The sequence below is a fragment of the Hydra vulgaris genome, chromosome 01, assembly GCF_038396675.1.
Source record: "Hydra vulgaris chromosome 01, alternate assembly HydraT2T_AEP".
Lineage (NCBI taxonomy): Eukaryota > Metazoa > Cnidaria > Hydrozoa > Anthoathecata > Hydridae > Hydra > Hydra vulgaris.
In genome coordinates, this window is record NC_088920.1 from 3,401,509 (window position 1) to 3,417,832 (window position 16,324).

A 16,324-nucleotide genomic window follows, 5' to 3' on the forward strand; every position below is an offset into this window, starting at 1 on the left:
CTACATAATGCAAAAGCTCTTTGGATAAAACTTTTAAATACACCATAAATTATTTTTGGTTCGTGACAAGAATGCGGCTTTATTTGCACATTAGTTATTGCATCTTTGCGATAGATATTAAAAAGATATGTTCCGGATTTGTTATTTGTTATTGAGAGATCAAGAAAATTTATTGCGTGTGAATCACTTTCTTTTTCAATTGTATATTTGATATTTGTGTGTTGATTATTTAACAACTCAAGAAAACGTTCTGATTCTGCCTCATTTATGAAACGGAAATGGATATTATCTACTTACCTTTTAAATGATTTTACACATATTGGTGGTGTAAGATATTGTGCCTGTAGTAACGCTTTTTCTTCATAATGTTGTAGAAAACTCTCTGCCATTACTACCATTAATGATAAACCTATAGGACCAGCATCTTCCAATGTGTGTATGTTGTTTTCATGTAAAACATAACAATTTGACAAACACAAATCTAAAAGTATTTTTATTTCTGAAAAAAATAATTTTGATTTAAAGACAGGACTGTTACGGAGTTGTTCTAATAAAATATTGATTAATTCTTTAACTGGTATTGAAGGGTAAAGATTAACAATATCGAAGGAAACTTGAAATTCACCAGGATCGATATACCATGATTGAGCACATTCAACAAACTGTTTTGAATTTCGAAGTTTTGTTTTGTTAAGATTGGAGGTAGGTTGAATGAGATTTACTAAATAATTTGATAATTTATATGTAGGTGATCCTAATGTGCTTACTATAATTCGCATTGGGTAGTTATTAGTTGGTTTGTGTGCTTTGATGACACTATATAATTGTGGAGGAGTGACGTCACTTGGATAAATTGATCTATATTCATTTTTTATAAACTTTGTTTTCAGATTTCGTAAAGTATTCTGAACTTTGCGAAGGAGTTTTTGAGTTGGATCATAGTTTATGATGCGTTTCAATCCTTTCAATAACCCCTAGAAATATTGTAATTTATTATAAGAAAGAGGATAAGTTTACATACTATACCAGATGTTTCAACTCAATTAAATTTTATAAAAGCTTATCTAAAATGTTAATTTTTAAAAGTTAAACATTTAGTTTTAAATAAATTTTATATTTTAGCTCAAATTTTTCCAGCAGTTATGAAATATTACAAAAAAAAAAACAAGCTAAAAAAACAGTTTATTTATGCTTTACTTTATGATTCATACTTTAAGTCATATTTTTTAGGCAAAAATATACAAATATGAAGATTTGTGCAAAGCAACTTTTACAGAAAAAAAAAGCGTTGAAATATTTATGCACACTTCTCTAAAAAAGTTGCTAAATATTGTTAAACATACTAAATAAAAAAGAAAATCATGTAGAGAAGAAATGATATAAAATAGCAAATAATTTTAAAAATTTAAAATAGCCTAATTTTAAAATATAAAAGAGCCTGATAATTAAAAAAATATTTTAATAATGAAAATATATTGATGTCTATAAGTTTTCTATTTAAAAAAATAACACCATTATAAAATAAAGTAAATTTTTGTATAAAAAAAGACTTTTTATAAAATAAGTTTTAAATTTCTAAATTTTTTATATTTTTTGAGCATGAATATTCATTGAGACTTCTAATAATGCAACAAAGTCTTAGAACAAATACTTACTAACCCAAAATAGAAAACAAAAGTGAAGACTCCTCTTTAGAGTTTTTTGAAGGATTCAGGTTAACAAGAAACTGTAATAAACAATTTTGGCTTTTATAAGTCAATCCACAAATCATTGGTAAACAACTCTCCAGCTTTTCATTGGCCATAATCTCTTCACTACTTAAACAATTATATGCATATACAGATGCACAAAACTCCATGACTGTCAAATGCGCAAATTGGTAACAATAGCCTAGATGTGTTTCAATCCTTTCAATAAAACCAAAAAGTCTTTCATCAGTTTCATTATAGTCATTGATAAATAGTGAGACTTCCCCTTTTGAAAAAATAAATTTATTTTCAATAAATAATTCGAAAGCTATCTTACAAATGTTTAATACATATTTCTTATTACTTTCATTTCCCATCATTTCATATACCAACCCATTGTTTTTGATAATGTGGTTTTGCAAAAAGTATAAAAAAATATTTGCATACAATTCTGTCATCGTTAAGAAAGAAGTTGTATATATTTTGCTTGAATCACTAATAATTTTACACATTAAAGATAAATAAAATGGAACAGATGCCATAACTTTTGCAATTGGAGACTCCTTTAAAGTTGCTTTAACAACTTCTTTTTTTTCTTCTATAACATTTTTTTCTACAAAATTTTCAACTCTATTTTTGTTAAACCCCATTATTTGAATCATTAACTTATCACTATGCCCTGTATATATTTTTTGGTATTTATCAACTGCATAAACTCTACCAGCAACTACATGTTTATAATATTGAATTTCAGCTAAAACATTAACGATTGGATAGTAACACTTTTTTTCTGCTAAAGCACTATCAATTGAATTGAACACAACAATTGAGGTACAACTTGAACTTAATAATTCATTTAAATATTTAAATTCATCTATTCCATCAATTATAAACAATGCAGTGTGCTTACTAATACTAAAATTATTTAAATGTCTTTGTACAAAACATGTAGTAATTCATTAATACTTGAAATATTTTGATACTGGTTAATCTTCCTGCATTCCAAATAAAAAACAAGTTCAACATTATCCCAAATTAAATCCTTTGACCAATCAAGCAAACATTTTCTGAGCCACCATGTTTTTCCAATACCAGCTATTCCAGATATTAATATTGCAGATTTTTCTTTCGTAAATATGTTACTGTATGGAATTGGTCTATAACTCATTAGCTTTTCAAGAAATTTCTTTCGTTCATCGCTACAAACAACATCCATTTGAGCATTATATGAATCAACAATACATAGATCAACAAATTTTTCTATTAGATAAACATTAGCATGTTCTTTTAATAGTGGTTGAACTTCATTTATATTCCCATAACTTTTTCGATAATAATTTTTTAGTTTAATTTAAATTTTGTGCATACCGCTGATATATCTAAACATAAATCATCATTATAATATGCTAGCAATTTCTGGTGAATTTAAATCATAACTAAAATGTAATGTAGTTATGTGAAGTTAGACTTCTAAAAAACTTCTTATTTAAGAATATTTAAAGTTATAACTTCAAACTACTCTAATTACCATTTTTGACATGAACTCTGCTAGCAATATTAGGTGGATTTGAAGAGTCTAAATGATAGTTATGCAAAAAACTTTACTTCTGACAATGTTTTCATGTAAGGTAAATTATACGTATCTTTTGATTCATCTAACAAATTCATAATCTATAAAGTTAATACTGTGTATGAACACTATATTCAACCTTAAATACTTTAATATCTCACAATCAAAGATTAAAAAAGGCGAATGATTTTTTTTCATATGTATAAATATAATCCTATATTAATCATATACCTTTAAAATAGAAAGACAAACAACCTGTAATTTTTAATCTCGATAAAGATTAAAAATTACATCTTTAAAACAGAAACCATAACAAATGAGGCTGTTGTTAAGAAAACCTTGTTAAGTGCTTTACTACACAGTGAATATTACACAATTCAATGGAATTTTACACAACTAACACAACAAAAAGATAAGAATAATGTTTGCACAGTAACACATTATAAAACTAGTTTTTACAGTTATTCATGTGATTGACGTTTTGTGTTACTATATTGTTTTTATCAAGTTAACAATAATAATCTTTGTTAGGGTTAGTCTTTATGATCTGTGAATTTTGTACTATTAACTATTTTATATTATTCATTATTTCATATATAAATATTTTAAAACATTGTCTTGGATTGTAACACTCACAAATAATAATATGTTAAAACACTGCATCTATGCCACCTTGAAAAAAAAACCTAAACTGTTTAAAAATTACTTTGTTGTTATTGTGCTTTCATTAATAAAACTCCTTCCTCGTCAGCCTGTTAACAAGCTAGATATTTCTTGGTATAGATAAACAAACTTATTGATAACAACATAAAAATATTTATAAATTTTGAAATCAAAGGTTTCAAGCTAAAAGCTCAAACCAAAGCTGCACAAGCAAACCTGTATCAACAATATACTTATTAGCTAATTAATTGGATCCAATAGTTATAAATCAGCACAATAAACATTTTGTTTCTAAACAATACATTTATTTAACCTTGAACTTTTTATTCGAATTTACATGTTCTAATTTAACAACAACAACAACAACAACAACAATAACAACTACAATGACAACAATCACAAAAACAACAAATATAGCAGCAACAATGAAAACAGCAACAAGTAAGTTGACTATATTTTATACACAATCTCTTCATTTAAATTTAAATATTAAAACTATTTCATTAATTTTAGATGTATTGTATAAAGCAATTTTATGCTTTTGAAAAAAAAAGAGGGAGCGACACCCTCGTAAGCGCATTGTCTAAGCAAAATAGATGAACAATAACCCCTTATTTCATTGAAGTGGTGCCTCATTATACTAAGTCTAAAATTGGCACTATTTCTTTTTGTGAATCGCATGATTGTAGATTTAATTGAATAATTTTTGTAAACATATATTTTTCTTTCTATTTTTAGTTTTGTTTTTTGTATATAGTCTAGAAAAAAGTACAAACTTTTGAAACTGAAAAGCTTGATATGCAAGTTTTATGAATAACTTGTTAAAAATCAAGTTGCAGTTTTTGGCTTTGTGAGCTCTGCTTCTGTTTGCACACAAAGTTGCAGAACCTAGTTTATAAAAAAATTTTTTATTTCAAGCTCAAGCTTGCTTATGTTTTTTTATTTTTTTTATTTTTTCTAAATTTTCTGTTAGAAGGAATCGGTTTGCATTAACACAATTAAGAACAGTGTAGTTTACTTTTTCGTTATTTCCAGTTAATACTGGTGGACACTTTGCATCTCATCTGGTAATCGTTTTCGCATCACCTTTGTCACCATTGAAACTAGTTTTATCACAATTCCACAAATTCATGGCTACTAATACCTACTTTTGCCAAATCAAAATATTTTTTGTTGTAATGCAACTACCAAGTACTATTAGTCTTATTTGATTTTCAGTTGGATAACATTTTGTTTCAGTTGGATAACATAAGTTGGATAATATTTTGGTATAGGGAGAATTGAGCTTAAGCTCAACCATTTTCAATATTATCCAATGTTCTTTTTAATGTCTCTTTAGTATGAGGCTTCTCTTTTGATACATTTTTTGACATTTTATGTTCAGTAGAATCAATTTAGTTTTAGACTTTGAGAGATTTTTGAAATTGAAGAAACAATGCACTTTTGTGGTTACTTTGTGTACTTTTGCACTTTAACTTCAACAGTATAAATGCCAAAGTACAAAATTAATTAACACAAAGTGTTAAAACTCATTTTACCCAAATGGAAAAAACTTAATCAGTGTGAATAAATAATAAAATAAATTAACATAATAAATAAATTTAATAAAGTGAAAAAATAATTAATATTAAGCTATTAACTTTTAATTGATTATAGGAATTATAGTGTCCAGTTTAAGGTAAAAACTAAAAAAAAAAAATTTGTTTCTGCTAAAACTTTTTGATGAAGTAAATTTTTGAAAATCTAAAACTATTTTTGGAATTAACAGAAAAGTTCCAACAAAATAGCTTCCTTTGCTTTTAAATTGTTCCAAAAAAAACTGACTTTAAGGGTTATAATTTTTTTGAACTTAAATTTCTTATTAAAGCATCAGCTGTAATATTTTTTTTTTTTAAATATTTTATTATTTTTTACACACTGAAAGTTGAAAACTTTTTTAAAATTTGCAAACATCTATACTTTTAGTAATGATATTTAGTTTTCCCAACAAATGCCTGCCTTTGCCCGCTGTTCGGTTTGTTGGACTTCTACTCTATTTAGAATAAATGATTATATTTATAGCAGACATAAATAAATAAAAATAAGGATCTCACTTTTGCTAGAGCATGGAGCTCACAGTGGCTGGTGAACTTTAATTCAAATAAAACTCAATTTTTTTCAGCCAATCGTTATCACAACATTTTAGATCTTCCTATATTTATGAATGGTAATGTACTCAATGAGTCAACTACCATCTACTCATCTTCCTAGGATTAACTCTTACTTCCGATCTTTCTTGGAAACCATATATCAAATCTGTTGCATAATAAGCATCTGCTAAGGTTGCATCTCTTTATCGAACTCAACACTTTCTTACTCTGGATTCTATTCTATTCTCTATCTCTATAAATCGTCCTTGTATAGAATACTGTTGCTATATCTGGGGCAGATCTTCTAATGATGCACTTTCTCTTTTAGACAAGGTGCAAAAGCGCATTATTAACATAGTTGGACCTGCTCTTGCAGCCAACCTCCAACCATTATCACATCGTCGTAATGTTGCTTCTCTTTCTCTTTCGGCAATGCTCTAAAGAGCTAGTGTCTGTTGTGCCGTCTACTGAAATTCATTCTCGCGTTACTCGTCATTTAATTAAGTCTCATCCTTTTTCTGTGACTGTTCCTAAGTGCTCCGAAAACTCTTATTCGTCTAGTTATTTTCCTCGAACATCAGTTCTTTGGAATTCGCTTCCTTTCATCTTATCTTTCATCTTGCTTTCCTGATTCATATAATTTGCAATCATTTAAGCCGTCTGTAAATCGTTATCTTGCTCTACAACCTTCATCTTTTCTCTTCCAATAACTTCTAACTCTAATTAGTGGCTGCTTGCAGTCTTGTTGGAAGCGAAGATGTTTAAAAAAAATGATCATATTTATAGCAGGAATAAATGATTGTATTTATATCAGACATTTCTTTTAAAATTTCCTCTTTAAAGTTAAAAACAAAGATATAAAAATTGTTTCTCATATTAGTGATGGCCAACAAGCATTGTACTTTTAGAAATAAGTTTAATGTTGAAATCTCTGTTGGATATGCCTATTAAATCATAAATAAAGTGCTCAGACATAAAAAACTACTGATAAAAAATCACTGTTAACAAAATCATTCAAGTTTCAAGGTAGTTTTTAAATAGAAGAACTAGAAATTTTAACTAGAAAAATAAACTATTTTGGAAAAACATAAAAAGAACAATTTTTAAGTTTTATTTAATTTAAACTGATTGTATTGTTTATAATCTCATGTATTTTTGTGCATTGCTTAAGTTGGAGTATATTTCTGCGCAATGTTTATAATGTCATGTATTTCTATTTATACTGTCATACATAAATATTTATATTTTTGTGCATCGCATATATTGCATGTATATCTGTGTATTTGAAAATATTCATATATTTTTGTGCATTGCTTTGTACTGGCATGTCTTCATGTGTATTGTTTATATCGTTATGTTTTATATATTTTTTCTTTTGTGGTGCTGTTGGCAATACTTACTTTACCATAAACTTTTGTTTTGTTGGTTTACTTTCATACTTTTTTGGTTTACTTTTGACTTTTTCATTTTTTATTACTTTTTATATGATACCTTTATTATTACTTTTTTTTTTTAATTTGTTTATTTTATTTAGGTTTTACTCTAATGACTAGATTAAAACTATACAAGTGACTGTCCATTAACTTTATCAAAAAATTTATCAGTTTAGCAAAACATTTAGACAGTTTTTAGCTCCCACTTTTCCTTGTCAACCTATTGTCAAACTTCCAGTGACCCAAAAAAGCCAAATGTTACAACTTAAAAACTTTTCAGATTTTGAAGTACTACTAACTTTATTATTTCAGTATTATATAAAAAGTGGTTAGAATTCTGGCTCAGAACCAAGAGGTTTGACGTCTGCTCTTGCCGAATAAGCAACGAGTAAACTTTCTAGTCAAATGCCCTTCCTACGTGCTGTGATAAAACTGTATAGACTTGCAGAAGCATCTTAATAACAACCAAAAATATATATATATATATATACATATATATATATATATATATATATATATATATATATATATATATATATATATATATATATATATATATATATATATGTATATATATATATATATATATATATATATACATATATATATTCATATATGTATATATATATAAATAAATAAATATATATATATAAATATATATATATATATATATATATATATATAATATATATATATAAATATATATATATATATATATATATATATATATATATATATATATACATATACATATATATATATATATATATATATACACATAAATATATTCATATATGTATATATATATATAAATAAATAAAGATATATATATATATATATATATATATACATAGACTTCCGGAAGCATCTTAATAACAACCAAAAATATATATATACACATATACATATATATATATATTTAAACAACTTTAAAAAGTATTTTACATAATAGAGTGCTCAATGTTCTTAAAAGAACAGAGCAATTATACTAATATATATATATATATATATATATATATATATATAGCCTTCCGGAAGCATCTTAATAACAACCAAAAAAAAAATATATATATATATATATAAAAATCATAACTTTAAAGATTGCACCAAGAAAATGAGTTGTCCGTTAAAATGTTCAAAAGTTTTTTTAGATATTTTATTAAGTGTTGTTTTAATAATTTATTTGTGTAATGGTGAATTAATTGCTTTTCAAATCTATTGAACTTTACACAATTGATCTAATGAAGCATAAAATTGACTGCAAAAAAAATAATCGTACAGTTCAAAAATAATGTCAAATTGCTCAAATTCCATGGAAATTAGAATCAAGTGGGGCCTCCTTTTGCCTTGATGGCCTCATTTAGATAATTTGGCATTGATCAAATATGAGTTGATCAAATTTTTGTCTCTTCTGTTATTATATTGTCCCATGACCTCATTATAGCTTCTTTCAAGTTGCCTTCGGGTCTAAATGCTTGTTTCCTAATTTTTCTGTCCAAAAAATACCACCAATTTTCTATTGGAATAAAGTCCAGACTTAAAGATGACCATTCCAAAACACTGATATGTTTTGGCAGCGAAATTAGCTTTAAAAGTTCGTGAAGATCATAACATCACAGTAACTCCTCAAACAATCAGAAATTGTATAAGAGAAAAAGGATAGAGAGGTAGAGTGGTTTGAAATAAATCTTTTTTAACTTCTAAACAAATTAAACATCAATTGGAATTTGCATCGAAGTACTTAAAAATGCTGATATCATATTGGAAAAAAATTTTGTAATCAGATGAGTCAAAATACAATCTCATCTCATTGGATGGAGTCCAAAAAGTGTGACAAAAAAAAAAGGAGAAGCTTATAAATTGAGTTGTTTGCAAGGTAGTGTAATGCATGGAGGAGGAAATGTGATGGTTTGTTGTAGTATGAGTTGAAAAGAAGTGAGGAAATTTACATTTATTGATGACAAAATGGATGCTTCAATGTATTGTGAAATTCTCAAAGCTAACTTGCAACCATATACTTAAAAATTGAGAATGGGAAGCGATTTCATACTCCAGCAGGATAACCATCCAAAATAAACCGCAAAGAAAACAAAGGTGTGCCTTGACATAAATAACATCAATGTTTTGGAATGGCCATCTCAAAGTCTGGACTTGTATCCAATGGAAAATAGGTGGTATATTTTGGATAGAAAATTTGCGACTGAGCATTTAGACTCAAAGACAACTTAAAAGAAGCTATAATGAGAGCATTGGATAATATAACAACAAAAGAGACCCAAAATTTGATCAACTCAATGCCAAATTATCTAGATGTGGCCATCAAGGCTAATGGAGGTCCCACTCAATACTAATTTCCATGGAATTTGATCAACTTGACAGTAAATTTAAACTGCACAATTTTTTTTTTTTTTGCAGTCAATTTTATGAATCATGGAGCTAAAGAGCTGCATCTTGACATAAAAAAAACCACGAGGCTTGCGAGGCAAAGGTTGGCGACCCCTAGTATAAACATCATCTAGTATAACAAATCAACAAAACCCTCTCTTATCATACCCTAGCAATAATTGTTGTTTCTGGCTCAACACACTAAATACATTGGCTCTAGTACCACTAACACTGATGGCTCTAAAGCTAAAATATTTGTCTTTTTAGTCTTTTACTCAATAATATAACTTTGTAACTCATTTTCCAGACCACACAAATCACTTAGCTTCACCAGTTGATTTGTGTCTTATTTCTGACCCTGGATATCACACATTTTTTTCTTTTTCTTTGGGTGGTTTAGTACATGAAATACTCAACTTCATCTATGATCTATTCACACTACTATCATCCTCTTTTTTACTACTTTAGCTGAGCGAGATCTATTTTGTTAACTTATGAAAAGATGGTCAGGAATTAAAGAAGATGTTTTTCATCAGGCAAAAATTGAATCATTTTTCTATATCATAAACTAGACACACATAAAAGATTTTACTGTTGCTTGTAAATATTTTATAGGTATTGCATATATTGGCATGTAATTCTGTCAATTTTTTTATATTGTCATGTATATCTGTACATTGCTTATACTGGCATATATTTCTGTCTATTGTTTATATTGTTATGTTATTTTTTTTGTGGTGCTGTTGCAGGGTGGCCAATCAAATTTGAAAATGAAATTCTATGACTTTTTCAAGACATTACGATGACTCTTCATAAAGTTCTACAATAAACCACTAGATTAAAATATTCAGTACTTGCCATGCAATTAGCCATTGCCACTTGGTCGCTAATAAACATGCAGGCTCAAAAATTAATAGCTAGAAAACCTGAAATCATGTCCAAAAAAAATTTCTTAGACTTATCAGATGATTGCTAATATTTATATTTTATCTGAAATTTAACCTTACATATGTCTACTTTTTATTATACACAAATTTTAGTTTCTCATTACTTTCAGATATTCTAGGATACCACGACTGAAAAGTTTATAATTATTATAATAACTTTTTTATTACTAGTTTTTATGTCTACTTATCTTACTATCTTATCTACTTATTTATGTCTATTATCAGATTTGTCATATATATTTTAGTTCTAATATTCTCTCCATTTGTTTACTAATCAATCTAATATTCTCTACATTTATTTACAAAATTTTATTAAATTTTAATATAACTGCTTATAATTATCCTAAAATTATTTAATTTTTTTTTTTTTTAGTTGTCATTACTTAATTACCATAATTGACAATGACCATGTTTAAGAAGTGTTTTACAAGTCACTAATTCATGAACACGATAATAAATATGTAAAATAATGCTTTTGTAGTTTAAGATAATCTTTATTTTCTTTTTGTTTTTATTTTTAGGTTTTGGTAAGTTGTACTTGGTTTTCCTTCTCTGGTGCTAACTGATATTAAAAAGAACCTAATAAATTAAGTTATATTGTCTTAAAAAAAATTCTAAGACATATAAAAGCAAGCAAAACCAAAAAGATAATATTATATAGATAGGGATACAACTATCTTAATTTTTATGGAGGAGAGCACAATGCTAAACTAACCAAAACTTTTATAGTGTTTTTCAACCTAAAAACTGGGACAATGGCAGCCCTATATACTGATGAATTTATATTTTATATTTTTTAGATAATATATCAAGTTTATATGTTATTATCTATTTATTACTAACCCATATTCCAGTTTGCTTAGTGCTAGTAAATAACAATCCAGTATTATTTAATCAAATTGAACAAATTATGGGTACCTATACATATATATTTTAAAGTGTCATTTTTTTAAAAACCCTTCACTGCTCCAGTTGTTTTCAGTTAAGGTTAACTTTACTTTAGACTTTACTTTTTTAACCACACTTTTTAAGAGGTTTACATGAAACTGTTAAAAACGAATAAAGGAAATAAAAAACCTTTTTTTCTTTCTTTCTCTTCTTTTTTCTTTCTTTTCTTCTGTTTTGATCTTTTTCCTATAAATTTAAACGTTCTATATATTAGGGGGTCCTGAACTTTATTTGGCTGTATTTTTATTGACTAATGGAAAAAGTCAACTAAAACTTAGAGAAACTAGTCTCAATAAATTGCATCGATTGTTTAATACTATGTTTAAAGTAAACAAATTGAATATTCACATTAAAATAAAGTAATATAATATAGGAATTACTAAACAAAATTTTGTCTCACGATGAGTCTGCAAAAAGCAAGATTTCATTCAGAAAATAGGAGATTTATCTGTTTCTCCTGTTTCAGTAAAGACATAAAAATATCTATATTTAGGGAAATAGAAAAAATATACATACAGTAAAATAAAAAAATAAAAAAGGAAAAACAAGAAGAGAAGAATGTTTAATATGTATGTTTTTATTATTATTTTTTTTTCTTGAAGATATTTCATTATAAAAACTTTATTTAAGAACAATCATTGATTCATTAGTTTAAAGGCTTTGAAAATCCTGGTTCAGTCTGAATATAAATTCTCATAGGTTTGGAGTTTGCAGAGTTTGTTTTTTATTTAAAAAAAAAAGGTAAAGCTATCAGTAAGGTTGAGTAGACTGGATAAACAATCAGTAAGGTTGAGTAGACTGGATAAACAATCATAATCAAGTTTAAAAGTCAGAAAGACAGAATTGAAAACTTGAAAAAGGAGATATTGCTCTTCTGCCTAAAGCATACCTAATACATATAGGGCATAAAAATTACATATAGGGCATAAAAGAGGTGAAACAAACATGAACTAGAAGATAAACGACATTGGAAGAATATAGGAGAATACCTATGCTGAAGTTACAAACAGGTCACGCTATTTGAATAGAATAAACAATATGATAATAAATCAATTTAAAAATAAGAAAAGACTTTTTAAAAAAATATATTGTTTAATTGTACTGACCCATCTTTCTTAATAACAAATTTGTTCATTATAATAAAAATTTATCTTTTTAAATATGTTGTACATTTTGATATTGATGAAGGACAGAGGTCTCAAAAGATAGTGATGAGTTGGTTTGACTAATCAGCATTAGATTTACAACCAAGGAATCAAAAGTACACTGTGGTAGCAAAGTGATCATATTAGGCTTATTTGAAAACATAAAGAACCATTGTTATCTAAAAAATACTCTTTCCACTCAATCAATTAAAGGCCTCCTAGGCAAAGACTTAAGGGGTAAACAGATTCTATCTGTTTACCAGCCTCGCACCCCTTCTTCATCTATAAGGCTGGGACAGATGCATTTTTAATACATTGTTTCCAATTTAGGATGTTGAATACTGGATTTTCTTGACTCGATGCATGGGTTTTGCTTGTTTTTCTGTTTTTATTAGTGTTGATGGTTATCTTGCCTTAATTCGTTAATTAATTCCCTTAATTAAGACTACGATAGTCACATGCTTGACCTGGGCGTTTACGTTCGTAAGAATTCACCCATTTGTAGGAAAACTAGATTTGAATCTACAGACTATTCTTTTATGTGATTTTGTACCATTTCACTCTATTGCTTTTCTCTTTGTTCTATATCGCTCTCCATTATCTCAAGACTGTACTCTTTTTGATATTATTTCTGATCATATTGGCCAAGCCCTCTCTCTTTATCCATCAGCCAATATTGTTGATGCCGGTGACTTAAATCCTCATCACACTGAATGGCTTGGCAAATAGTCAACTTCTCACATCAAAGGTAGCATTGTTTGCTGATGATACTACAATTTATTCTTGTCATGATAAGAAGCCAACTCTCTCTGATTGCTTGGAGGGGGCATTTGAGCTTGAAAAGGATCTCACTTCTGCTACAGTATGGGGCTCACAGTGGCTGGTAAACTTTAATTCAGATAAAACTCAATTTTTTTCAGCCAATCGTTATCGCAATAATTTAGATCTTCCTATATTTATGAATGGTAATGTACTCGATGAGTCATCTACCCTTCATCTTCTAGGATTAACTCTTACTTCCAATCTTTCTTGGAAACCATATATCAAATCAGTTGCAAAGTCAGCATCTGCTAAGGTTGCATATCTATATAGCTTACTTTAATAGTGTTTCTGTTAAAAATTTTGTGCAATTTATTAGAGGGAGGGAAATGTTTGTCAACTAATTTCAAAAACGCTTTTCCAATGTTTGTTGAAACATTTTTGCTGTACAGTGGGTTGAACAAAATTATATTTCTATTTCTATTTTGCTTTTTTGCAATTTTTGTTTCAAATTTAAGCTCAAAATTTTTAAATCCGCTTTTTTTAAGAGCATCTTCATACACGCGTTTGGAAGAGTTAAAAATATTTTCATTAGAGGAGTTTTGATTAAGTCTATTGTTAATTGAAATGGGAATTTGTTTTAAGATTTGAGGGGGATGATTCGAATTTATGTTAATATACGATAATTCATCATTAGGTTTTTTATAAGGCCTATAAGAATTTTCTGAGAGGTTAAATGTGACATCACTTCTGAGAGGTTAAATGTGACATCATAATTCCCTAGCTAAAATAGTTCATTTTAATCAATTAGGCTTGTACTGCGATGATGGCTTAATAATAATGCAAAAAAAAATCAGGGCCTCAACTTGACAAAGTCAGAAAAAATATTTTAGAAATTTTCAAAAACATTAGCTTCCAAATTGAGATAAACATTAATTTAAAAATTGTGAATTTTCTAGATGTCACATTTAACCCCTCAGAAAATTCTTATAATTCATTTATTTTTATAAATCTCAATTGAAAATTATTAAAAAAAATGACCAGTCCAAATTTATCCTAATTCTAAAGAATTCTTTTCATTAAATTTTAATTATCTAATGTTGATGCAACTTCCTGGTTGCAAAATACTACGGTTATTACATAATTAATTATAACAATTCCCAACTTCCTGTGAAATAATTTTTCTATAATTTGAAAATTTTTTCATGTTAAGACATTCTTCCTGATGAACCTACTGATGGTGAAACACAGTGTTGAAGTAATCAAAAATTAGATAAGTGCTTTCACTAATTTATTATTGCTCTGTTCTTTTAGAACATTGAACACTCTTTTCGTAGAATACACTAACATAATTTATAATTTATATATATATATATATATATATATATATATATATATATATATATATATATATATATATATATATTTGTAGAAAATCACTTAACTAAATTTTTTTCCATTTGATACTAAGTTTCATCAACAAAGATTCATCAGAAATGAATGATCAAATTAATAAAACTTCAATTTATACCAAAAATTAAATAACAGGAAGTTGCATTAACTACTGTAAATTTTTACACATTTGTGGAATTTGCTGACACTATTATAAAAAGAATTCTTTATAAATGATTACTTATGCTATTTTTTTAAAAAGGGTAGTTAATGTAAATATTATTTGAACTCATATATTTTTATAGTTTTTTAGGAGAAACTTATTTTCGTGCCTACATTTAGAAATTAATTCCGATCTTTTGTTTAATAAGCATTCTTGATTTGAATGTGTAATTATTTCAAATTATTTCAAAAAAATATTGATGATTTTATACTGAATTGGTCTATCCTTAAAACAGCGCCTGCATATAACAATATTTCCAAAAAATGCATACTATGCCTACAAGAAAAATTTGAAATAATTACACATTCAAATCAAGAATGCTTATTAAACAAAGATCGTAATTAATTTCTAAATGTAGGCACGAAAATAAGTTTCTCCTAAAAAACTATAAAAATAAATGAGTTCAAATAATATTTACATTAACTACCCTTTTAAAAAACTTTTTGAAAAAATAGCATAAGTAATCATTTCTAAAGAATTCTTTTTATAATAGTGTCAGCAAATTCCACAAATGTGTAAAAATTTGCAGTAGTTAAGACATTTGCAACTTCCTGTAATTTAATTTTTGGTATAAATTGAAGTTTTATTAATTTGATCATTCATTTCTAATGAATCTTTGTTGATGAAACACAGTGTCAAATGGAAAAAAATTTAGTTAAGTGATTTTCTACAAATATATATATATATATATATATATATATATATATATATATATATATATATATATATAAATTATAAATTATGTTAGTGTATTCTACGAAAAGAGTGTTTCAATGTTCTAAAAGAACAGAGCAATAATAAATTAGTGAAAGCACTTATCTAATTTTTGATTACTTCAACACTGTGTTTCACCATCAGTAGGTTCATCAGGAAGAATGTCTAAACATGAAAAAATTTTCAAATTATAGAAAAATTATTTCAAGTGATTTTCTACTAATATATAATTGCTCTGTTCTTTTAAGAACATTGAGCACTCTATTGTGTAGAAACCTTTTTAAAGTTGTTTAAATATATATATATATATATATATATATATATATAT

At 26.7% G+C, this 16,324-nt stretch overlaps 1 protein-coding gene across 6 annotated transcripts in view; it reads right to left on the minus strand.

Moving 5' to 3' along the window:
• Window positions 1-16,324, minus strand: part of LOC136075023 (uncharacterized) — a 49,821-nt gene that overhangs the window by 9,610 nt on the left and 23,887 nt on the right. For 3 of the 6 annotated variants that reach the window (XM_065787236.1, XM_065787235.1, XM_065787234.1), the window contains exons 4-5: window positions 11,893-11,949; window positions 1,660-1,974 (exon numbers count right to left, since the gene is read on the minus strand). In XM_065787236.1, the coding sequence (XP_065643308.1) occupies window positions 1,660-1,974; window positions 11,893-11,949 (372 nt within the window). Of the gene's footprint in view, window positions 1-213; window positions 3,068-3,216; window positions 3,265-11,892; window positions 11,950-16,324 lie in introns of those variants that run through there. The other 3 variants (XM_065787239.1, XM_065787238.1, XM_065787237.1) reach the window with 2 other exon arrangements.